The sequence below is a fragment of the Bombus pyrosoma genome, linkage group LG11 (assembly GCF_014825855.1).
Source record: "Bombus pyrosoma isolate SC7728 linkage group LG11, ASM1482585v1, whole genome shotgun sequence".
Classification (NCBI taxonomy): domain Eukaryota; kingdom Metazoa; phylum Arthropoda; class Insecta; order Hymenoptera; family Apidae; genus Bombus; species Bombus pyrosoma.
In genome coordinates this window covers 1,868,205-1,892,540 of record NC_057780.1, presented here as the reverse complement: position 1 = coordinate 1,892,540, position 24,336 = coordinate 1,868,205, and the positions used below count along the sequence as shown (strand labels likewise).

At 39.2% G+C, this 24,336-nt stretch overlaps 3 protein-coding genes across 13 annotated transcripts; 2 read left to right on the top strand and 1 right to left on the bottom strand.

Annotated features, from left to right (window-relative positions):
- The first annotated feature begins 2,038 nt into the window (after nucleotides 1–2,038).
- LOC122573252 (eukaryotic peptide chain release factor GTP-binding subunit ERF3A) lies at nucleotides 2,039–6,987 on the top strand. Its single transcript, XM_043739365.1, has 7 exons — nucleotides 2,039–2,659; nucleotides 3,599–3,786; nucleotides 3,900–4,020; nucleotides 4,104–4,566; nucleotides 4,647–4,953; nucleotides 5,045–5,477; nucleotides 5,626–6,987. The coding sequence occupies exons 1-7, from the start codon at nucleotides 2,419–2,421 to the stop codon at nucleotides 5,667–5,669; spliced, it is 1,797 nt and encodes a 598-aa protein (XP_043595300.1). The 5' UTR covers nucleotides 2,039–2,418; the 3' UTR covers nucleotides 5,670–6,987.
- A 242-nt stretch (nucleotides 6,988–7,229) lies between these two features.
- Nucleotides 7,230–15,823, bottom strand: LOC122573251 (acyl-CoA synthetase short-chain family member 3, mitochondrial). Of its 6 annotated transcripts, XM_043739362.1 has the most exons (14): nucleotides 15,069–15,819; nucleotides 14,533–14,983; nucleotides 11,846–12,011; nucleotides 11,480–11,769; nucleotides 11,115–11,211; nucleotides 10,813–11,021; nucleotides 10,132–10,360; nucleotides 9,479–9,589; nucleotides 9,211–9,410; nucleotides 8,310–8,455; nucleotides 7,962–8,184; nucleotides 7,706–7,881; nucleotides 7,439–7,539; nucleotides 7,230–7,357 (listed from the first exon to the last, which is right to left on the bottom strand). In XM_043739362.1, the coding sequence occupies exons 2-13, from the start codon at nucleotides 14,615–14,617 to the stop codon at nucleotides 7,444–7,446; spliced, it is 2,028 nt and encodes a 675-aa protein (XP_043595297.1). In that variant the 5' UTR covers nucleotides 14,618–14,983; nucleotides 15,069–15,819; the 3' UTR covers nucleotides 7,230–7,357; nucleotides 7,439–7,443. The 6 variants fall into 6 exon arrangements, with proteins under 6 accessions (XP_043595297.1, XP_043595296.1, XP_043595299.1 ...); XM_043739361.1 differs by having other exon boundaries at nucleotides 7,230–7,539; nucleotides 14,533–14,732; nucleotides 15,736–15,823; XM_043739364.1 differs by lacking the exon at nucleotides 7,706–7,881.
- LOC122573257 (myosuppressin) lies at nucleotides 12,508–24,240 on the top strand. 6 transcript variants are annotated; one of them, XM_043739379.1, is made up of 4 exons: nucleotides 12,508–13,401; nucleotides 13,578–13,791; nucleotides 23,401–23,615; nucleotides 23,734–24,240. In XM_043739379.1, the coding sequence occupies exons 3-4, from the start codon at nucleotides 23,402–23,404 to the stop codon at nucleotides 23,820–23,822; spliced, it is 303 nt and encodes a 100-aa protein (XP_043595314.1). In that variant the 5' UTR covers nucleotides 12,508–13,401; nucleotides 13,578–13,791; nucleotide 23,401; the 3' UTR covers nucleotides 23,823–24,240. The 6 variants fall into 6 exon arrangements, with proteins under 6 accessions (XP_043595314.1, XP_043595313.1, XP_043595311.1 ...); XM_043739378.1 differs by having other exon boundaries at nucleotides 12,508–13,496; XM_043739377.1 differs by lacking the exons at nucleotides 12,508–13,401; nucleotides 13,578–13,791 and adding exons at nucleotides 16,945–17,929; nucleotides 18,022–18,439.
- Nucleotides 24,241–24,336: the final 96 nt, after the last annotated feature.

The following is a 24,336-nucleotide window of genomic DNA, read 5'->3' as shown; positions in this document are numbered from 1 at the left end:
ATCTATAATTAAATGTATATAAAATACTTTCATAAAATTTCGTCCACATTTACTTTTGTTTAATTTCAATTATAGACAAATACAATTACACTTTTATTTATATAGAGATATATCTTATTCAACTTCGCTGCATTTTTACATCGGCCCCATACTGTAGATATCATTGCAAATTTATTGGTTCGTAAACGTTGGCTTCCTTCGCTCTTCTTGCCAAATCGTGTAAACCTCGTAATTTCAACAAAATCATCCATGCTCATTGTTCTTGAAAAAAATGCAGGTCTCCAAATTTTATTCCACAAATATGAGAATTTTTTTGCCTAATATGCACCACGGGCATATAGCAGAACAATAAATGCATCTAGTTTTGTTGCATCTAGCTCCCTCTTAGTTCCCGATACTCTAAATGCTTCTCTTCTTTATAATTTTTTTTTTAAAGTCTTGACATTTCTAGGGTAAATATTTACCACAGAATAATACCATGTACGGAATACAAAATTATTGCCAAATTTGATGTGCTTTACTTTTCCTTTTAGAACAACTTTACACAAAACGCTCTGAGATGCTTTCTGTCTGAGTTTTAGAGATAATAAGTTTAGACGTTGACTAATTGATCAACAAACTGAGATGTATCCTAGTCGAGAGGACAATACACGAAAATATTGGCAGTGGCCGTTCTCCACCAACGGTTACTCGAGAGTGGAGTTGGGAAAGCTTCTCCCGTGTTTTATTGCAACGAGCAATAAGAAATTTCGTAGGATTATTATGGGCCTGAGTTGATATGTCTTGACAGCTGGCCATCTTGATCGAGGGACGGATTATGTTTTATAACAACATTACAAGTGTAACAGCTGTTATTATTTGTTATTACTGATTTTGTTTATCATTTGACCTTGAGATAGCCTTCTCTTTGTACTGATTGGATTTATTTTAAAAATGACTAACATATTTTGTCGGGCGGTCAAAATGATCGTTCACGGTAGGCAAGGCAAAGTATAAATTTTTCTCAGAAAATAAAAAAGCAAATCAAAAGCAAATACCGAAAGATATATTGTATGCATGTTTTAGGAAAAGTCAGAAATTATGAAGCGATATGATAAAATTTAAATATGGTTAAATTTGTGTAGAAGTTCGAGAGCGGTCAATTTGACCGACGCTGGTAGGTATAGTGTTAATAATATAAAATATAAAATGAGTTCTAATTTATACAAGGCGTTTTTTCAGGATTTTGGGTGACCCTTGCTTTATGCCTCTGACGCACATCTGCCTATTTTTGGAAAAGTCCGAATTTCCTACCTCCTAAATTGTAAACTTTACGATGCGGATCTCATTAAGGGAATAACGGACATCCCAAGTGTCCAATGGGTCAGGTCTAAAGTAAACATCTGGTATGAATCAGCGATACATGCTCTCACGAGAGTACACAATTACAAGATTTGAAATAATAGATTTCCATGCCATAAAAACTATAGTAAGAAGGAAAAATTGTATAAGGATCAGGCGAAGCTTGCTAAGGGAGTATTAACAAATTCATACGACAGTCGTATTACTCTTCGTGTTACTCATGTTACTTCGTGTCAGTGTAATTAAATTAACTAAACATAACGTTGTTGTGCATCTTGTATATACTTGTGTACACTAAAGAGTGCAAAAAAAAAACTAAACATACTCTACGTCTTTACTTCCACCTTGAGCGTTAATCTCGTTCAAGGCTCGTGATATTAACAGATACTTAGTTGAGAATTCGCATCAGCGTCTGAAAATACGATTATCGGAGCTAAATTCATACAAGCATATTAGAGACAATTTTACGCGATAGTGCAACACGCAAATGCAAATACATTAAAATCGGATTGATATGACTATATTACGTGGTGTTATAATGATGTTCGCGCGCTAACGTAACACGTCCGTACATAAAACGAGTTTAAATTTCGCTCTTAATTCTATTGGCAATCCTGCTACTGCTAAATTCACGCGGTCGTGTAACGCGTAACAAATGGAATTTGGTGATACCAACATTATCGTGTGCCTAGAGATATTTTAGCAAAATCGCGGGCTTAAATATTAGAACGTCATTTGTTGTACTGGTCGTAAGTTCGCGACACTTATTATCTTTTCGGTTTTGTAACGACGGTAATCCGGTTGAATGCGGTAAAACGACGGAACGTTCTCGAGTTGAAAGTTGGTGTTTTGATGTTTGCAGTTCCGGCGAAGTAGAACAACGAAACAGACCACGGGGGTCGCACGCGGGGTACCGATACGCGTGTACGGTGTTGCGCGGATATCATAAATAATTATTTTTTTAAACCCCGTCCCAATTGTAATCGCGGTTTAATCGAAATCCTGCACGTAGCGTAGCGTGATTTCCGTGTTCGATTAATCTACGAGGTCGGTTCAACTATTGAACTCTTAATAAATATGGCGAACAGTGTAGCACCAGATTCATGGGAACAGCAGGCGGATAACGGAGACATCGGTCCACCACAGGATAAGTCCATCGAAAGCAAATTTTCCACTCTGAATGTAAATGCTGCGGAATTCGTGCCTTCTTTCTGCATTAATTCTTCACCGCAGAACAGTAATACGGCCGACAGTTCCTGCAATGTTGCTGTCATGATGAATTCTGTAACCACTTCTATGCCTCCTGAAATACATCATGGTTAGTTTTGAAATAAAACTCGATTAACCATCAATTATGTCTTCCCAAACAAATGTACAGGCTATTAATATAAAGGGAAAGCATGTAAGGTTCTTGTTATTGTAAGTCATTTGTAATGTAACTGCTGCGGCTAACCCCCATTACTTTACTCGCATACTGATTCCTATCTTCCATATATTTGTTAATGAAAGATGATAGTTGATTTCTTGGTTTAGTTTAATGTCTGTCTTCTCATTGTAAGTTGACATTACTAAATTGTCGCTTTTTGGGAAGAGACAAGTTACACACAATACATATATTTAATATTAACCCAATATTGTGCAATAATTAAACTGATGCTAAATTCAAAGCATTTATTTGTACAGCAATTAAGGGCATGAAGTTAGGAATTAGATATGTATACTATAATAATTTTGTTTATATAATAGCATTAATACAGATCAAAATATTCGTATACAAATTCTAATATTCTTTGAATAAAAATGTGTCAGATTGATAAGGAAACATACTATGTAAAGTAAAAAGAAATATTAAATTTATTGGTTTATTTATATTTTGAGAAGAGAAGATGTGTCATTCGATTATTATTAAATACGATATATGAATATCAAAATGATATTTCCAATACAATATGGTAATGTTTTCAAATGTTTTACGTAACTTTACATTATAACAATGTATTATTTCCGATGAATCTATCATTTTCACAGCCGATAGATATATATTAGCAGAGGAAATGACTTATTACATTAAGATGGTTCATAAACATTTATGGGAATAAGATGATTGTACAAGATGACCTGGAAATGTGGGGAAATGATAAACCATAGAAAGTTCTTTTGACATTTTTCTGATTTATAAACTGTTAATGAGCATTTCTTTATCTTTGCTTTGATAGGAAAATTTTCCTTTTATTACAAGTTTGTGTATGTTTATTAGGTAATACTACGCCAGTAGTTCTACCAGATCCAGTGGGCAATCGTGTGGAGGAACCACCTGCTGGAGGAGGGGCTCCACCTCCGAATGTTACCGATCAAATGAATACTAGCCCGGAACATCAACCAGCTGATTCATGGGAAGAAGCAGCGGTAGATGGTGATCCTCTTTTAACTCCCGAAAATGAAGAGGTACGTCGAAGCTTTTACGTCTATAATAAGATCTTTCTTTGACTTTGGTTTATTGTTTAAAAAACTCCTTTTACCAGACGATTGCTTAGAATTTTTCGTTTTTTCGTTTTTAGGCTGAAAACGAAGAGGATGAAGAAATGGTTGTTAAAATCCCTAAGAAAAAGCCTGTTAAAGTAACAGAGGATACTAAGAGTAAAAAGGAACATGTTAATGTTGTTTTTATAGGACACGTTGGTATGTAAGAATTCTATTAGCAAGTTAAGATACGTAAGAATATATTTCAATCAGCATCGACTCCATTTTGATTCGTATTATAGATGCAGGAAAATCAACGATTGGAGGCCAGATTATGGCATTGACAGGAATGGTTGATAAAAGAACTTTAGAAAAGTACGAAAGAGAAGCAAAAGAAAGAAGTAGAGAAACGTGGTATCTGAGTTGGGCTCTAGATACGAACCAAGAAGAACGGGAGAAAGGGAAGACGGTGGAAGTCGGTAGAGCGTATTTTGAAACTGAACGAAAGCATTTCACAATTTTAGATGCGCCTGGTCATAAGAGTTTTGTACCTAATATGATTGGCGGAGCCGCACAAGCTGATCTCGCGGTGTTAGTTATTTCTGCGCGGAAAGGAGAGTTCGAAACTGGCTTCGATAGAGGCGGTCAAACAAGGGAACATGCGATGCTGGCTAAAACTGCTGGTGTTAAACATCTGGTTGTGCTAGTGAATAAAATGGATGACCCGACTGTAGAGTGGGATGAAAGAAGATACAACGAGTGCAGGTATGTTGTATAATATATCGTAAACTTAAGATACGATAGTTTTGTTTAGAATGGAAAATTAATTTGTTTATATTATTTAGGGATAAAATACTACCATACCTCCGTAAATTGGGATTTAATCCTGCTAAAGATCTTACATTCATGCCAGTCTCAGGGCAGCTTGGTTACGGTTTGAAAGATCCGATACCAGAACATCTTTGTACATGGTACACTGGTCCGCCATTCATATCCTTCATTGATTCTCTACCTTCGCTTAATCGTAAAAACAACGGACCTTTTATTATGCCAATCGTTGACAAATATAAAGATATGGGAACAGTGGTAATGGGAAAGGTCGAGGCTGGAGAAGCGAAGAAAGGACAATCGCTACTTGTTATGCCGAATAGGGTATACTTGTTCTATTTTAACAAGATATATATTTCAATATCGAATCGACTACTTGTGCTAATATATTTTATACTTTATTACGTTTTATTAGACGGCAGTGACGGTAGATCAGTTGTGGTCAGATGACGAAGAAGTGACATCGGTTGGACCTGGCGAGAACGTAAAGATCAAATTAAAAGGCATCGAAGAAGAAGACGTAAGCCCTGGATTTGTTCTTTGTGACAGCAACAATCCGATAAAAACGGGAAAAGTGTTCGACGCTCAAGTTGTAATTTTGGAGCATAAGAGCATTATCTGCGCTGGCTATAGTGCTGTGATGCACATTCATTGTGCAGCGGAAGAAGTTAGAGTGAAAGCATTGATCTGTTTGGTCGACAAAAAGACTGGGGATAAAAGTAAAACCAGGCCGAGGTTCGTCAAACAGGATCAAGTGGCAATAATGAGAATCGAATGCGCAGGTGTCATTTGCCTTGAAAGATTTAAGCTATTTCCACAGATGGGACGTTTCACCCTTAGGGATGAAAGTAAGTGTTACGGGTTTCACGCGCGCGCGCTCGCGCTAGTGTTTGCGCGTATGTGTATTTAAATCTGAAAAATTTCCATTTCAAGTGGATTACGATTTCTTACTTATCAACGATCGAGTTCTAACTGGTTTTTTCCTGTTACTTTTAGATAAGACTATTGCAATTGGCAAGGTGCTGAAGGTGGTGGAGTAAAGTTGCTCAACTGTGACCACAGATTGGGGTAATAATCGACTTTGATAACGAGAAATACACAAGAGATGCAAGACGAATACAGTACGCACGAGAAAAAAACGGAACTAGCGTGATTACTCGCGAACTACTGTTAATGTAACATACACTCATCTTACTCAAGAAGCAAAAAATGTTCTACATCAAAGAAAAGCACATACATCGTATGCACAGACAGTTGGGTCGGGGTTTGGGGTTACGGGGCGGGGGGGAGGGAGGGTATTTATAACCTGAGATAAAGAAAAAAAGCAAATAGATTTGATTATATAGATAAGGAGACAAAACCACTAAAAAAACTCAAGAGCGCGTGTTCCTTCTAATTAGGTAAGCTGAACCACAGCACTCACATTGAGTTCATTACAAATAAATTAATGATCAAATGACAAACAGTGTCTCCTTAATATTGTAAAACACGATATTTTTATTCTTCTGAGGTGAGAGACATTAATGAACGTAAAAGAAGAGAATAACAATTGCAAGATAAAAACTAAGGAAAATATTATTAATATTATTATAATGATTATTGAATAATTATTATTAAATTGGTGGTAAGAAGCGAAAGGATACTAAAAAAAAAAAAAAAAAAACAAATACAGAAATTTATTAAATCTGCCAGATAGTGTTACACGACAATTTATAATTATAAAATTAATATTATTATTACTACTATTACACCGTTTCTTATTGCATTGTCATTAAAAACAAATTTGCAACAAAAATGTGCTCTACTAATTTCGATAAGAGGTTTCATGTGTATGGTTGATTTGCTTTTTCTTGCACGTACTGTTTCTGTTAATACGATTGGTGTTTGACGGCGCCAAGGTTCGTGTATTGTATCGATGTATTACGTGTCTATAACACCAGATATTCTTACACTGTGCTTCTTCAGAAAAAAGTTTCGATGATTTATAGCGTTATATGCGATAAAAGAAAATTAATGTCGAGATTTAACTGAAAGGAAGTTAATATAGAGAATTTTCAAAGCAGACATTTTGTGAGTGCTTTCTTTACATGTATTACTGCTTCTTTTTTCTTTGCTGCTAATTTTTCATAGATATTAAAGTATATCTACATCTCTTGTCCTATTCTTTTTACTTTTTACGTTTATTATTATCCTTTATTTCACGTCTTACGTCGAATCTGTTTCCTAACAAAACAGATTTCACAGACAATTAATTTTATTCCTATAAATTGTTCGGCAAAGTTTGCGTTTTATGGTTGTTATATTTTTTAAATTGTTAATATTATTACGATCGATACATTAAAAAAAATGCTAATATAATTTCTCTTTTTTTTTTTCTTTCTTACTCACCATAATTTCAGTAATACAAAGTAGAAGCGACAGCATGAAACATATTACGGTGAAAGGAAGGTGGTGATATATTTAATAGAGATAGTTTTCTTTTTCTATCATACGAAATATCTGTTCCCGTATGATTTTTTATAATTTAAAGTATATTACGTTCGTTGTCCAGGTAAATTATAATTACAGCAGAGGCCTAACGGCGATACAGATTACACAAGTTGCTGAAATTTCGAGTTTATTTACTGTTATGGCGAACTCGAAAATTTTAGTGCAATCGACTAAAGTAATTATCAAATCGAGTTTTTCCACGTGTGATTTTGTCAAGACGCTCTTCTATGCGTGTCAACTATATGCCATACGTAGGTTTATTACATTTTATATATGATTATTGAAACATTTATAATAAAAATGGTAAAAGCTTAATTACACTTATTATTGAGGATCCGGTGCTAATTTAGCGTAACCGAGTTTCCGAAGTACTTCCTTGATTTCGACGTATACCGATGCATCTTCCACTGTACTTGAAATCTACAAATAAAAGAACAAATATTTTACATCGACGATTAACGAATGAATAAATAATGTATTCTTATCTCGTATGCAAATGCAATTTCATTATTCGAACCGACAATGTCGTTTGCTTAGCGCCAGTTTCTCACGTTTCTTCATACGTTTCATTAAACGATCGATTTACCTTCGCTAGCTTGGATCGAGCTAAATTAGCGATAGATTTACGAATCAATTTTCCCGAACGTGTTCGAGGTAACGCTCTAACGGCTGCAGCTGTTTTAAAAGATGCTATGGGACCGATCAAGTTTCTTACTCGCGCCACCAATTCCTCGTTAATCTGTTTTTCGTTTCTTATCGCTTCTACAGAGACAGATACATGGTATTATTAACAAGGCTAACATTCGCTCGATATAGACATTTTTCTCGGACAAAATCTTCACCTTCTTTCATTATATAAAGGCACAAAGGTATTTCTCCTTTAGTCGGATCTGGAACGCCGACTACCGCCGCGTCTACGATATCCGGATGAGCCAACACGACGTCCTCGAGGGCGGAGGTGGATAATCTGTGGCCGGCAACGTTGATAACGTCGTCGTCGCGTGCCATCACATAAACGTAGCCGAATTCGTCTTTATAGCCAACATCCATGGTGTCGTAGTAACCCTGTATTTCATCGGTTAAATCATCGAACCGTTGTAAAATGTCATCGTCGTATGTACGTATATGTCTCGCAATCCGATCGTAAAGGCAAAGTGACACAAGTCGCTGGTATCGAGAACAAGACTCACTGGATACGTGGAAAAGTATATTTCCTCGAATCTGTCGTCGTCTTCGTAGAGCGTGGATATGCAGCCGGGCGGTAATGGTAATTTTATGGCGATCCTGCCCAATTCACGCGCTTCCGCCTCGCTGCCGTTTTCTCGTAGTACGTCGACTAGGTAAAAAGAAATTTTACTCGCATTCGTACAATATTCGTTGAAACGGAATAACTTTTTTAAAAATTAAATATATAACTATGTTTTTGTGAAATAAATAATCATAATATATAACAAATTTATGCGATAAACTATAAATTTAAATATACAAGTTTCTATTAATTTATAAACAATATTGTTTTAGGAATAATTTTGATCAATAAATATTTAATAATTTAATATTAAAGAATTTGAAGAATTTAGATTAATTTCAAAATTCTTAATGACATATATATATATATGTTTATTAAAAAAAAATAATTTATAATTTATTTCTAAATTAGTAATATTTTTTGTTTAATAAATAAGTTTCAATATAATTAATATATATATAAGGAATTAGGCAAATTAAATATGTTCACCTGTTTAACAAAAACACGGCTTAATGAATTTAATTTTAGGTCTATCTGCCCAATCGGACCAAGCGACTCGAGCTTTTCCGACAAATTAGAACGCAGCGTAAAGGCCGTTTTTCCACCATTCTTTTCCACCTTTGTTTATCATCCAGTAAAGTAATCCTTCCAACTTTTCGAGAAACTCGAATCGTTCGGTTCAATCTTAGGAAAGTTACTCGAACAAGAAGAACGTCACCCGTACTTTGGTGACGAGGCCCGCCACGGAAGTATAGCCGTCACATAGCTATGGGTGACGGCTAACGTGTTGTGGCTAAAGTGGCGACGAACGTGTTAAAGCACGTACGAAGCACGAAACTTACTGTGATAGCCGGGAATCGGAAGACCGGTACTATATTTCGGTAAACCAGGATTATGCCCGTAATCGAGACACAATGCCGTAATAGGGTGTCCCGTTTCCGATTGCCACCAATTGTTGAGAATCGGCACTTTGAACGCTGCCTCTGCCCACGTTTTCGTCTTGTGGTCGCAAAATTCTCCAGCAACGAATACGGTCTTCAAGCTACGAAGAGCAAACGCGTGCTTCACCGAGACTACATCGACTGTACGTCAGTTTGTAAAGATACGTACCGCTTCATGGAGTATTTTCGACCCAGCAACAAGTCAGGATCAACGCGTCTTATAACGCGCAGCGCAGTGGGCACGCAAAACAATGCGTTCACACCGTGCTGATCGATCACCCTGTAAAACAACGATAGAATCGCGACTACTCTGTTGGACCAGTTTAGGCGAGATAGGCGAAGCATAGAAGCAATTGCGTTAAACGGCGATTAATAGGCAGATTATAGGTTGTAATTGAAAGACGAAATTGACGATTGATAGCAGCTGGACCGTTCAATTTATAATATCGTTGTATTTCAACCCTTTGCACTCGTATGTCGGGCGTGACTCGACATCGGTTTTCATCCCAGCAGCTCCTTTGTCGAGTCCCACCTTTTTCGGTGAAACGCGCGAAAGAAAAGCAAAATTGTATCCTGGAAATTGTTTCAAGATATATCATACGCTTAGAAATTACGAAATACGACGACAGTGTGGATAAAGCTGGTATTTAAGCGAATTTCTTTCTTTCTTCGTTTATTTAAATCGTCTTATGTTTCTTCAGGTTCAAGTAAATTTCAAATAAAACGTTTGAAAGCGTCGGTAGCTGCTGGCAACGAAATCGAAAATAAAATTCGCGGTGCAAAGGGTTGATACGGAATAAGATGCAGGTTAAATGTTTAAACCTAAAGTATTGTGCTGCATCCGGTGTCCTATCGGGTTTTCCCTCGTACATCACGCTGGTGGCACCATAGAGCAGAGGTCCGTAACAAATGTAAGAATGTCCAACCACCCATCCCATATCCGAGGCTACCCACCAAACGGAATCCTTGTCCATACCATAAACTGTTTTCATCGTCCAACAAACGGCAACCAAATGGCCACCGACTGATCTCAGAATTCCTTTCGGTTGACCTTTAGCGAAACAGTTTGATTTTCTTCGTGTAATATTCACGGTGAAACGAATTCGATCGTTTCTATTGTATCTGCTTTCCCGATAAATCCTTTACGCGCTTTATTCAAGGGCAACGTTTCCTCTGAAACGCGCATATCATTAAAAGTACGTGACGCCGGCTCATTTAACCGTTTAACGACTTTGCCACGCATAATATGAATTTTTATGCGTACGAAGTTTCGCGGTAAATGAAATTCGCATCGTACAATACGAAGTTAGAAATTAATGAGTTTCGACGGAACAATACCGCGAAAGCAATTCCGAACAACCAAACAACCAAACAAATATTTCGATATAACGCGTACAAAGAGCATCGTACAAGTTGGATACAGCTGATTGCAAGTTGAGGATATTTTTATCCTCTTCATCTCTATCCAAAGTACATAGTACAGCTACGAAGAAGGTACGTTACCCGTTGTTCCCGAGGTGTACAGAATGTACAATGGTGCGTTTGCCTCGACAGGCTGACACGGATGAGATTTCGATCTATCCATCACGTCGTCCCAATCGTACTGATCTTCCAAAAGAGCACTCTGCCAGATGTTCCTTCTTTGAAATACGATGCATCGTGGCCTCTTTACCGAGATGATCTTCATTGCGCCGTTTAACATATCGGTGTATCTGCGTGTACAGTGAATCTCTTTATTTACACACGTATTTCGATGGCGAATTTTTCCAAAACGCTATCGTTTCAGAGAACGTAGACGAACGTACTTGACGATTTTCGACGGTTCCAGGCCACAGCTGGCCGCGATCACTACCTTCGGCTTCGCGTGATTTATTCTGATGGCCAATTCGTTCGCCGCGAAACCTAAAAACATACGATAGTGAAATACACTTCTTCGTGGGTTGTCCTTTGAATCGTTCGATGTTACGATCTGCAGTCTTCTTCCATCGTTTACGATATTATGAATATTAGGCAAACACTTTCGCTCTTTTACAAAGCGGCACGCAGATGGAACGATCGGTTCGTAGCGCGAACGCAAGTGGTACGAGTCGGTGTATTCCGAGAGTCCGACGCTCGATCGTGTCGCAGATCGTAGAGACGGTTACTTTTAGGAATGTGGAAATAGCTTTACCGCCAAATACGACGGAATGAACCGCGCCGAGTCGCGTAGTCGCCAAAATCGCTATTATAGTTTCGGGAATCAAGGGCATGTAGATGATCACCGTGTCGCCCTTGCCCACGCCCATATCGGCCAACGCCCCAGCCAACAAGGACGTTTTGTCTAAAAGCTCGTTGTATGTTACTTTGCGAATCGTTGATGTTTGAGGACTGTCGTGAATCAATGCCACTTTGTTCCCATTTCCAGCGAGAACGTGTCGATCCACCGCGTTGTAACAGGCGTTCAATTCTCCGCCTACGAACCTGCCGAACGGACATATTTTTATTTAAACGACGATCCAAGTCGAGCGTGCAAGATCACGGACAAGCAAGTTTTTACCATTTCGTAAACGGCTGTTTAGAGTTATCCAGCACCTTCTCCCAAGGTTTGCTCCAATCTATGCACTGCGCGACCTTTCCCCAAAAGCGTTCAGGATTCTCCAAGGATTCCTTGTAAGCTTCGTCATACCTCGGACAGGGAATGTGATGGAAATTGACGATGTAATCTACGAAGAGAAGCGTTACACGATTTCGAGGGGAACATCTTCTCTTACGAGCTATTTTCTTCGATAAGAAGACAACGCGATGTAATAATTCCGAAAGAACGAACTATCGATAAATCCTATTATTTGTTTATCCACGATCTTAGATTGTATCAATCGACGTTCTCTACCGTATACAGTCTGGATACGCACGATAAATGTCGATCATTATATCGGATCATTTACGAAAAAAAAAAGAAAAAATGTACGTATTTAACGATTGACCGATAAATATCATAGACAGGGAGAGAATCGTGAGATCGCTAAATGGAAATTCAAACCGCGATTTAATGGTAAAATCAAGCACGTGTCGTGTCATGTACGATACGTTCTCGAAGATCGGAATAAATCTCTACGGAATTAAATCGACGAGTTTTAACATAAAACTATCGTGCCTCTCACGACGGGCATAAAGGGTTGTTCAGGCAGATGGAAGTTAGCAATCATTTTCTTACGAAGGGATATATTCGAAAATGCAATCGCGGTCCCGATTCAAGAACATCTAACGTCCGCCTTTCGCAAATTTCGAGATCGTATCGCAACGTGTTAAGGATAACGTTGACTTCTGTAATCTGCGTTATATGGTCGCGTTTCATGAATATTTAAAGGCCGCGTGTTGGCATCGTTGTCTTACTGATATTTTTTACCTCCGCCAATGAATAATTCATTGGAAGTTGTCGGTATCAAGTTCATAGTAATTTCCTATGCTGCCCGCGCCCCTTTAACACGTCCCTCACGTGTGTGCGTGTCTACTTCCGTGTGTATCATGAATTACGAACGTCGTGTGAAAACAGTCTTAACGTATCGTTGTTTACGCTACTTAAGATAATCGAAATTTTACGTTCACCTTGCCAATAGCGCGATACTCCAGCTTCCCTCCGTTTTACACGCGTTTCCCTTTCTCGGACAGTTTCTTCTTAATTTTACGAGACGCGTTTATTTACACGATCGGGTTAAACATCGCTCGAGGAAATTCTTATTCCGCCGGATATGCTGCGAACGCGTACAGGTAGAAGAATACGACGAAATTGAAAGAAAAACGTTTTCGGAAACGTTTTAAATGAATCGAAAGCGTGGAACGTCCGATTACGCGAAAGCCGCAAAATTTATTCCGCTCTTAACGATTGATTTCCATTCGATTTGGCCATTCGAAAAAACAAAGCGAATATACGTGGCGGCTGTACCTATATATACGTACGCTAGTTAATTTAGAATTTCACAAGCTGTATATTTATCGTACATGTCGTACGTCTGAACTCTACGTTAAAGTATAGCGAAAGCAACTTCTCCTATTCGAAACGATCGCGTGATGAGGAAAGTATTTCATTCGGAACGACGATATTTTGACGAACACGTACGTACGTAGCCGTGAAAAATGTCCTCCTTCTCTTTAACGCTTTATTCAATTTCCAAGCGCAACAATCTTGATATTGTTTTACCGTTGCGTATGTAAGTCTTCGCTTCCTGAAACCGTCGCGCGTGTACGTTGCATTAATTCGCCTACGAACAATTTATCGTATCCTGTTGTAGGAATCGACCGCATGTTTTTCGTTTCTTCGATCCAAAGATTCCCCGTAGGATGGAGATCCGGAGATCGAGCAGACCATCCAGCAACGCCGATCCTTTGCTACCTCGAATATTGTTGGACGACACGAGCGATTTGTCTCGTTATCCGCTTGATAGATTCGATAGTTTCGTCGCACCGAACTCTACAGCTTACGAAATTCTAAATCAAACAGCGTAGGTGAGTATATGGACACCATTGTATCCACGTATAACCATAAATATTCGGTTCAAACTTGTCTTATGCGAGCTGTTTCACGCTAACGACCGTCAACGAATACATTTTTGACAAAATTCGTTCGCTCTGTATATGAAAAATGTATCGGATTCGGAACGAAAGTTGGCGCGAACTGCTTTATAATTTTGTTTACGGTGCCCTTCGTATGGAAATTCTCTGCTCTCCCCTTGCCCCCCGTCGCTATCTGTCGCTCTCTGCATTTAATTATACGTCAACGTTTAGTAGCTCCGAATGCATCTGGAAAATAGCAGCTGCGTCGGATAATTTGATTAAAGTAATGGGTATTATCCGTGGACTTCCTTAACAATGAAATTTCGACGTTGCGCGGAACGGAAACTCTTACGCGTACCGCGTCGACGTTAATCGCACCAGTAAGCGAAAATGTTCCAACACGGAGAAATCTAATTACGGATAAAACTCGTGGCAAATACGCGCGTCAGTTATTAGAAAAAACAGCCAGTTTCCGAAGAAAATTAGTTTCACGACGATAGCGAGTTTTCGATGAGAGAAACGCTCCTTCTCCTTCTCCTTCTTCTCTCTTTCTCTTTCTCTGTCTCCACTTTGCCGGAGATTCGTCGCGCGACACTTTAGAAATTTCTTTAAATCGAAATTGTTAACTCAAATATTATTCTTCGATCGAATAGTTACCGTTCGATCGAAACGCTAGAAAAAAGAGACGTTTACCTGATCCATCGCTGTTTCGTAGATCTTTCGAATTGGCGATCAACGATTGGAAACTCATCTCGCTCGAGATCTGACCGTGAGACATCGGAGAATGAAGAATCGAATTAAAACGTGCCACACTTTTCTATCTACTTGGAGGCTGAGTCCCACCACGATCCAGCCTGATAGATTTACGATCTATCGGATCGTTGAACGATATGCTGCAAATCACGTTAAATCATCACCGCCTGATACCCTGATTATCACACGTAAAATACGATTATGGCAGTAAATGGGTAAGCACGGATTTCGTGCGGTTTTTCTTCGGCAAATATTACAGCGGCGAGAGGTCGGCTATATTACGGCAAGGCCAATACGTTGTCTAATCATAGAATCCTCCACCCTTGGATTTTGATAGGTCTCTGTCGAATCGTGGATCAGTGGAAAATAAGGTTCTTGTTAGTTTCCCGCTCTAGTATACGTATATAATGAATTTCGGCCAAAGGTTTGGCATATTTCATGAAACCGATAAACAATAACGTGATAATATTTCTTACTTTGTGCGGAGACGTGTCCCTGATAAAACGTCGAACGTTATATAAACGTCGATGTGTGATATAATGGGTTAATAGCAATAACGGTAACAAAATATGTCGAGACAGGGAATTAATTTTAAGTCGGATTCATGACAAATCGCGTAACCGACGATGACGTTACAATCGGTACAATTAAGTAAATTCTATTATCCTACGTTCAACGAATGGCATTCTTCCTTTATCGTTCTATTTTATCGTTTGTTACGGCTATCGCGAATGCAACGACCGAAGAAAGTGAAAATATCTACGGATACTTGGGGCGAAAAATTGAGCGATAAAGACGAATCGGCTGCTTTTACCGTTCCACGAACTCGTAAAATCGATCCTTTGCTATTTGAAAAACTCGGAAACTCGTCGCGGGCTAGTATCTAATGGCAATCAAAGTGTTTAAAGTCAAGGTATCGAGATAGCAAGATGGAAATTTCCAATTAATGTTACTTCGTTGATCGGGTTATCGGTTTTGTTCGCGGATCGAACCCTAATCTCCCGTAAAATCTTTCGTAGACGAAAGAACTTGAGGTATCTCCGCTTAAACTTTCTGATTGTTATTGCAAAGATAAACCATGCTGGGTAAATTTGAACTGTCTGAGGAGTCCTGGCGTTAGAACGGTACACAAATAATAAATACACTGAATGAAAATTGCTATCGAGTTCGAGGAGGAACCACAGAGTGTTGCCACACGGACGATATACGAGCTGAAACTAACGATAATCGTTATTGTATTGAATTTCTTATTATTCGCTTTCAGTGATCCACTTCCCCGCGTGAATTTTGATCCGAGGGTCGCTGCATTTAATTTAGACAGGAAGTTCGCTCGCCAGATCAACCGATCTATTATTCCGATCTAATAACGTCGATATTTTTGGCTACTATTCGAAAATGTCTTCCCTCTTCTTTTACTCGAATCAATCTTTTTAAAATCTTACACTTTTTCGGCATTTTTTTATCCTGTGTATGTGTGCGCGCCCGCGTGTCCCTATACCTGCACCTACGTATACATGTACGTATACGTACGCGTGTATCCACAGTCGACCTACACACATTTTACCTCTATATTTTATACCAATATTTACATATTAAAGCGATATATTTAAAAGAAATGCGATTAAATCAGAAATTGTAATGTGTTTCACCTTCTCAACGGCAAGAACTTGGCTCGATCCATTGGTACTTACGCAGAACCTATGAATATAATTAATTGTTCGTAAACGTACGAACATAATATTACGTCTGTTACTTTTATCATTTCGCGTAGATGTAACAGGTACGTGTAAACGTTCTACTTTTTTCCTCCGAATAAAGCGAAGAAATTATACGACGTCCTAACGCGTCAAAATGATTCGCAGTGTGTACGTTCTCAGCGTAAAGTCTCACGTTTGATATTAGGCGTTGACGAGCGTACGTAGATTATCGTTGCTAGCTGTACACATCATTCTTATCGCGATACCTTGTCGTTTTACCATTATCAACCGTAATTTTGATGTTTTAGCGGAGATTCGATTCCACGGTAAACTTTGATCCCTAAAAAGTGAAAGCGGACGGATCTCATCTCGTATTTTTTGCCTCGCTGGTCCTCGGTTCTTTGATTCGAGCTCCACCTTCGCCGTCGAACGCGTCGAAAAATTGCGAAAGAATATCCGTTCTGGCATGTAAAGAACTATATAAACATCGTGATTGACGAGAAAATCGACATCTCTGTTCTTTCCATTTCTTTCTTCGCGCGTTTCGTATTTCCTTCTTTCTCTTTCTCGTCTCTATTTCCTCGCGAATATTTCAGACATTATAGAGCACGATCTCGCTTATTAAGTTTATACAGCAACCTCTTCATAGCCTATCGTATTTACCGTGCGGCTATTTCATTACGCGCGATCAATCGATAATTCGTTCGTATTTAGCGTTTCGTGAAAATCTTTCGTTTGTTCCTTCGATCGAACGTACGTATCTCGTATCGTATGTATCAGCGATATCGATATTCGTCCCTTGCTCCTGTCCATTACGTTCTTTCGCGTTTCGTCGGAAAAAGTCTCCTGACTCAATCGCGTTTTTTTCAACGCGTTGCTTACGGTTTTACGAGACGCGATTTGCAATTTCATCAATGAAAACACTCCTTTTAATATCTTTCTTCTAATATTAGTCTTTCAACGCGGTTTCCTTCGTTTTGTAATATGTACGCGAGATATTTAGAAGGAAGAAGGAATCGAGCAAGAAGCGTGGTTTGTTTTCTAAAAACAAGAGAAATATATAGAAAAAGCCCAAGGAAAACTAGAGAACGAGGTATAAATTATTATACTCGGTGACTACGTGTGAGATACAAGTTTTCGCAACGAAAGATATTTAACGCGCCGAGGGTGCGTGCCGAAAAATTGAAATAAACCGCTTCTCTCGCCAATGCGTTTCTTTCGTATTTAACGAATGAAACGATATTCTCGACAGATGGGTGGAAAACAAACGAAAAAGCAATTTAGAAAGGACGATATTAAAATTCTGCGGTGTCTCATAAAGTCTCGTTAAGGCTTCCTATCGTTTTATCGCTCTGTAATTTCTATGACTTTTATCGCGTCGTTAAATTCATTACTTGGTCGATAACTCGATTAACCGTTTTGCTGGAGAACGTAATAAATTATCGACGGATCCGGGAAACATAGAAACAATCAGGAAAACCAACCAGGCAAGGAAAGAATTCAAGAAAAATAAAGTAAGAATTTGCTCTGCAAATGGTCTGCGTCTACGGAGATTCGGTGCCGGCTACGACGAAGCGTTCTTCGACAAACAACGAAGGAGTATCGTCGAAGAAGACCCATAGGAACCGGCAAGAGTGCAGGTAGAACTAATCAAGAGTTGATAAGAGTTTTCTTGTCTAGAGAGTTGTGCCGTTCGAAGCGACTATTTGACCGTTAAAAATCTCGTTTGCAGGCAACGCGTTCAAGCAAGAAAACGAGCGGCAACGAAGGCAGTTGGATAAGAGAAAAGGCACCCTCTGTTACGTAACCACCAGCGTTTTCATGAAATTTTTATTCAGTGTGTCGACGGGGAAATTGAAAATGTACGTCAACTACGAGATGAGAGGGTGTAATATGCGTGCGATTTCGCCTGACTCTTCGTTGAAACGCGCATGGCCGTGGAAACGGCGCGTATTTAAGGGCTGATCTCTCCCGTATCTCCTCACTATCATCGTATCTTTGGATCTTACCACAGACGTATATCGCACATCTGTCCCCGTATTCGCCAATCGTCCAGTGTCCAGTGAATCGACCAGCATTCGCAAGGATCGTCCACGTCGCATTTTCTTCGACGTTCGTGCGTTACCTTGGACCTCTACGTTCGTGAACAGGCAACAGGTATTCTCACTCTCCCAGATACCTGGTGTACCGTTGCGGTTCCCGTTTGCTTAGATCGCAGGGGCGAACGTTAAATCCGAACCGCTCGAATAATTTGCAAATTACGAGTGGTCGTAGAGCCAGGTACGCAAGTTTTGGAAGCAGGCTGACTTTTATTCATAAACGTAACGGAAAGTTCAAACTTTAATGACTCCCGGGACTCGTTACTTGTTGCATGAGAATATTCGTCGCGTCCCTCCCTGCCAACCCTCGTTAGGTTTTTTAATCAATTTTTTAAATTAAGTTACGAATCAGGTTTCTCCTTAAGCCCCTGTAATCAAGTTCCAAGCCAGCGTCTTATTAATCTTCTTTTTAAGACTTTGATTCAGTTTTTAACGAGAGATTTTATCGAACATTTTACACAACTTTGTGTCTTATTTGGCGAACGTTTTAACACGTCCATTTACCTCGATACCGTCATCCTGCTCGTTTCTGTAGCGGAGATTGTATAAATGAAAAATTCCAATCGATCGCACACCTGCACGCACGAACATCATTTTTACGCGACGCGGAAGAAACGAGCTTGTTCCAAACGCAAACATTAATTTCGGTCGACAATGTGGAACATTCTGTCCCAGGGGATAGTTTGCAGCGTTGCCTGTCCTTGTAAAACACGCGGACCAACGGTATAACGTACGTTCGCGAGACGTTTGTCGGTCGAAAGAAATTCCAATATATATGCATGCTGTCACGGCATTCTTCGCCCACCCTCCCACCTAGGATTATTTACTATTATTTTGAAATACTTTTCTCCATACCCGACTACCTCGTGTACAAACCTCCATTCCTCTATTTTACAATTTTTCATTGCAAGAAAGTGGCGACAGACGATACAGAAGATTTGATATCTTTTAACACGTTGAACTTTCTCTCTCTAGAGCGGCTGTACGACGAACAATCGTCGAACATAATTATTTAGTCTCGTTGCAAAAATAGAAATTATCGTAGAAAAATATCGTAGACGCGGGTAACCGAAACACAAAGATGCTGAAATTTATAAAATCAAACGATTCCATTATGCAGATTATTCGTGATATACGAGTTGTTGCGTGCGTTCCAAGCTTTTCTTCCAGATCATAAAGTTGAACGTGTTCCATAGGGAATAGGATATAATTGCGCGTGTCCTTCCTTCCGAATAAATCTCGTTCGACGTTCCCACGCGATCGCATCCTTTACGATCGTCGAGTTATTCTTCGACATCTACATAGAAATTCTTTCAACGATGATCGTATAAATTATATTACCTCCATCGCGTGCGTGAGTTATAAATTCTTCTCCGCGAATCCCTCTCTTTTACAATGCGATTTACCATTGAAATTCAAAACTCAATTTCACCATAGACGTATCCGGCGTGAACTTTTAGATCGCAACGATTAAAACTGCTGAGTCACGCGGTTTAACCGTAATTCCTTATTAAACATTATATCACCAAAGTCTTTCGTAAATCTTTCTAATCCCGTAGCGACGGTTTTCATTTATTCTCGAAGACCGGCAGTATGGGATTAGACCCGATATTGGGTTAATTAGTTGCCAAGCTGTTACCAACGAAATTATTACAAAACACGTGATAAAAGATATTTAACATCGATTGTGTTTATAATTCAACATATAATCTCGCGGAGATACGTTTTCAGGATATTACGCAAAAAAAAAAAAAAAAAAAGAAACGCGCACGACATGATAACAAGAAATTGCGAGAAAAGCACGAGATTGAAACAGAAGTTTCGTTCGAGCTGCCTGATCGTCTACGAGGTACCATAAGCGGCCTTGTTACAGCTCGCGCTGTACCGTTGACATCCCGGACAGCCTATTCGCGTCTATCGTAAGGATGACCAGCGATCGAGTATTTTATTTCTCCATGTCGATTCAAGGAATTTTTCTTTCTTTCTATTTATTTTCAAACGTTTCATTACAAAAATTTATTATATCTAATCTACGTTTACCCTTAATCCTGCACATCGTACAACGTTTACGTTAACGTGTTTCTCCTGTTGTCCTATCCACAAGACTATCTAAAGACAAGGCTATTAATCTTTTTCGTGAAAATTTCACGGTCCATGCTCTTTCCAAATGTTTTCCTTGAGCTTCCATTCGTTTCGTCACTTTTCTCCCTTCTTCGCATCGCGCGATAGAACAAGACCGTGAACTAGTGCGACGATATTTCAGATACAAACTCGATTAAGAGCTGACGTTCATTTCCTCTTGAAATCTCCCGCGAGCGATATCTGTTCGGTTTCTTGATCGATCTGCCGCGAGGGTAGCTCGAGGGACAGCTCGCCGAGTGTCCCAAGCTGTTCATCAAGATTTACATAGGTCTTCCTAAAACAGCGCGAGCAAGTAATTCCAATGAACCTTTGTTAACGTCCCCTGCTTGCAAATTTAATCATTGCTCGATCCAAAGTGTTTAGAAGATAAACGCCCGTTGTTTTCGCAACTGGCTCGAATTTTAAGCTTCGTCGGAGGAAGAACGACGCGCGAAGGATCGTGTACTCGCCGTGAGACCCGATCGGATCGAAATCGAGGGCGTAAAAAAAAGATCGTGGAAGATGATGGGTCGATTCGAGAAACAGTCAAAAACTATTTGTCGGTCGTTACAGGCGTTATTTCTTTTAAATGGACGATTATCAAGCTCTCGCGTCATCTTTTTTCCGCGCGTTTCTCCGATCACGTCTATCGCTTCTTCGAGTTGAGACGAATTATGGACGTACGAATACGTTTGATCGATTCATCATTTTCTTGCCCGAGAAACAAGAAGCGACGGACTATCGTAAAAAGACAAGGCGCTTCGTTTTATTAGCGCGGAAAGGAGAACTATGATGTTAAGTAGTAAACGTCGGCTTGGGTCAGACGTTTCCACGTATCTCGCGCGTTTTGCTGCGACTCAAGAGCATAAAACTTGTACTATGTTCGTTTATGTACATCTTTTCGTCCTTTCGTATTCCGTCCTAGCTCTCTCGAATATTCAAGAAGCAAGAAGCGCGTATCTCGCAAGCGTTCGAAAATGTTGTAAAAGACCAATTTCCTGCGAAATCATACGTGCTGCGCGGTATCTCTCTTAGTAAATTACCTTTTAGCAAAATTAAATTAACCGGAAGCGATTCCAGTCGCCTAAAGGAGATGGGGCGACTTTGGTAACGCAATTACCGGACGACTGTTTTATAGAAAACAAATGAAATTCGTAAAGTTTGAAAGCCCCATGGTATTCGAAAGGAACTTTGTAAAAACGAGCGAGCCAATTGGAATTTGCAAAGGTTGCACCGTTAGCAGAAATTACCTTTGTTATAGAATTACGTTTCTCTCGTTAAACAAACTTCGCTCCGATTCTTCCATTGCCATTTCGAACGCACCAAAATATCGGTGCTGTATCACAAACGTTTTATGGCCAACGATTAATCCTTTCGGATGTTGCGATTAACAAGTTTGATACGGGTTTAGTCGAGGCTGAAAGATGGAAAAAGAAAAGGAAACAGAGGTAATATCTTGATCGCCGCAGGGGGTGTAGAGCACGAGGTCACCAAAGCAATTCCAACTGATTCTATTCTCTTAATTAACTATCGATAGGCGTTCGAATTATTTACGAGTCGATCCTTTCTTGCCGAATTATACGTTGCAATATGCGAACCAAAATGCTAATTTATCGTTTTTCCCCTCTTCTCGCCGCTTTATCACTCCCAGAAACGTACAACTATTCGTTCTATTCGTTCGATCGTAAATAATTGATTTTCTGTATCGACGTCGCTTTGCACGCGGAAAATGTTTGAACATTCCGTCGAGCTAGAATACGGCGCTAAACTTTCAAGAACACGACGCATTAAGCTGGTTGAACAGAATGGCAGAAAGCTACAAAGCGTTCAAATTCAATCGCTGATGTCATTCTATTATTATTTGAATATTAATATCTGAATGATAATACGCTTCGAGCATTATTATTAATCAAACGCACGATAAAATCGCTCAAGTAGGTATATACTTCCGTTTACATACAATGTATGCGTTAATCGATTTATCGGTACTTTAACGTCTTTGAAAATTTGTTCAAAAACAAACCAAGGATTTTTCGTACGACCCTTCTCCGACAGACAATTTTCCTTTCCCTCTTTACCTTCCAGCCAACAAGTTGTACACACGTATGTAGGTACATACATAGCAGCCGACATTCTTGAGCTTCTTGGCCATCGACTACGACAAAGGCGCGTTTCGTTTGTCCGTTTCCTTTGACGTCGATTTAACTCCCGTGGTGTTCGTTTTACATTTAGTTCGAATAAATTGAAAACTACTAAACATTCCAGTCACGTAGCGCTGGTAATACGATTTCCCGGCTCTCAGATCACCTCGGAGATCACATCGGAATCGGCGTATTTTATTTCTTCGATACTCCGATTCCGTCTTGTGTAACGCAATACATATCCCAAATAAACATTAAGCGATCCTTTTTCAACCATTTCCCTGTTAGATGTTTTACACTATTCGCATAATTTTGCACGTTCGCGCGATAATTTTATTTACCAAATTCGATTATCACTCGGTAAAGCAAGAGAGTAAAATATTTGAGACTACCGTTTATTTCACCAAGGACAATGACGTTTTACAGTTTAACTTTGAGGAAGAACAGCTTGGTACAGTTCTTCCGTTCTACGATTTGTTGTTAACGGCGTTGATAGCCGCGTTAAAAATATGTCCGTTGAACCGTTAACCGCGCACTCGTTGTCGGAAAATTAATTCTCCTCTAGGCTGTCGCGTATTCGCAAGTAACGAGCTAATTCACCTGTCAGCGAAAGTGCATCCACTTTCTTTTGTTTTTAATCTCCTTGAAACTTTCTTCGTTCGAAATACGCCTACAACTCCGTCGAAATCTTCCAATACATTTAATATAGCGCTTATATGAAAAATGTGTCACGATGTCTTTTTCTTAAAGGATGATGAGCTCAACGATCGTGATCCTCTTTTCAATGACAACCATGGCCATATCCTATAACAATGTCCTGGCAGCTTTACCAACCCAATGTAATCCTGGATTCTTGGATGATCTTCCACCGAGGATCCGGAAGGTTTGCGCCGCTCTTTCAAGGATATACGAACTTGGTTCAGAGATGGAAAGTTATATCGATGACAAGGATAATCATATATCAGGTATTTCTTCGTTTTAAAATATTCACGATGCCCTAACTGTAGAGATAGAACTTGTATTACGAAGGGGAGAAAAGAAGGACATTTATTGGAACGATCGTAATGATGTTATAATTTATAGGGTTTCACGAAAGCATCCCGTTACTAGACAGTGGCGTTAAGAGACAGGATGTCGATCATGTTTTCCTACGCTTTGGAAGGCGTCGTTAAACATGACGCAAATGATGACGCTTCGCACTTGAAACGATCCAACAGTTCAATTCACCGCATCGTCAAGCTACAAAAGAAGAAAAAAATGTCTGCAAACCCCATTTAGAGATCCTTACTTATCTTCATATCGCATATAACAATTTGTGTTTTTCCTTAATAATCGAATAATTAAATCTGATAATAACGATAAGCGAGCAAAAGTAATGGCTCTCTAATTAAAATCCTGACAATTTACTCGTGCAGCTTCTGATTTCATTTAAATACTGTTTAAGAAGTTTCTTTTCCTTCCATCTCCTTGCTAATAAATTCTATAATGATAGCATTAACGACTTGCACTGGTGAACATTAATTTACTTCTTCTTTATAAGATTCGATGACTCTTTCATTTTGTCGTTTTTTTTTTTTTTTTTTTTTTTTTCGATAAAACAATTAGCAGCGTTTCCGCGTTATAATGTCGCGTCATCGCGTTACGATGTAAAGAACTTGAAAAACAACTTTAACAGCCAGTTTTATG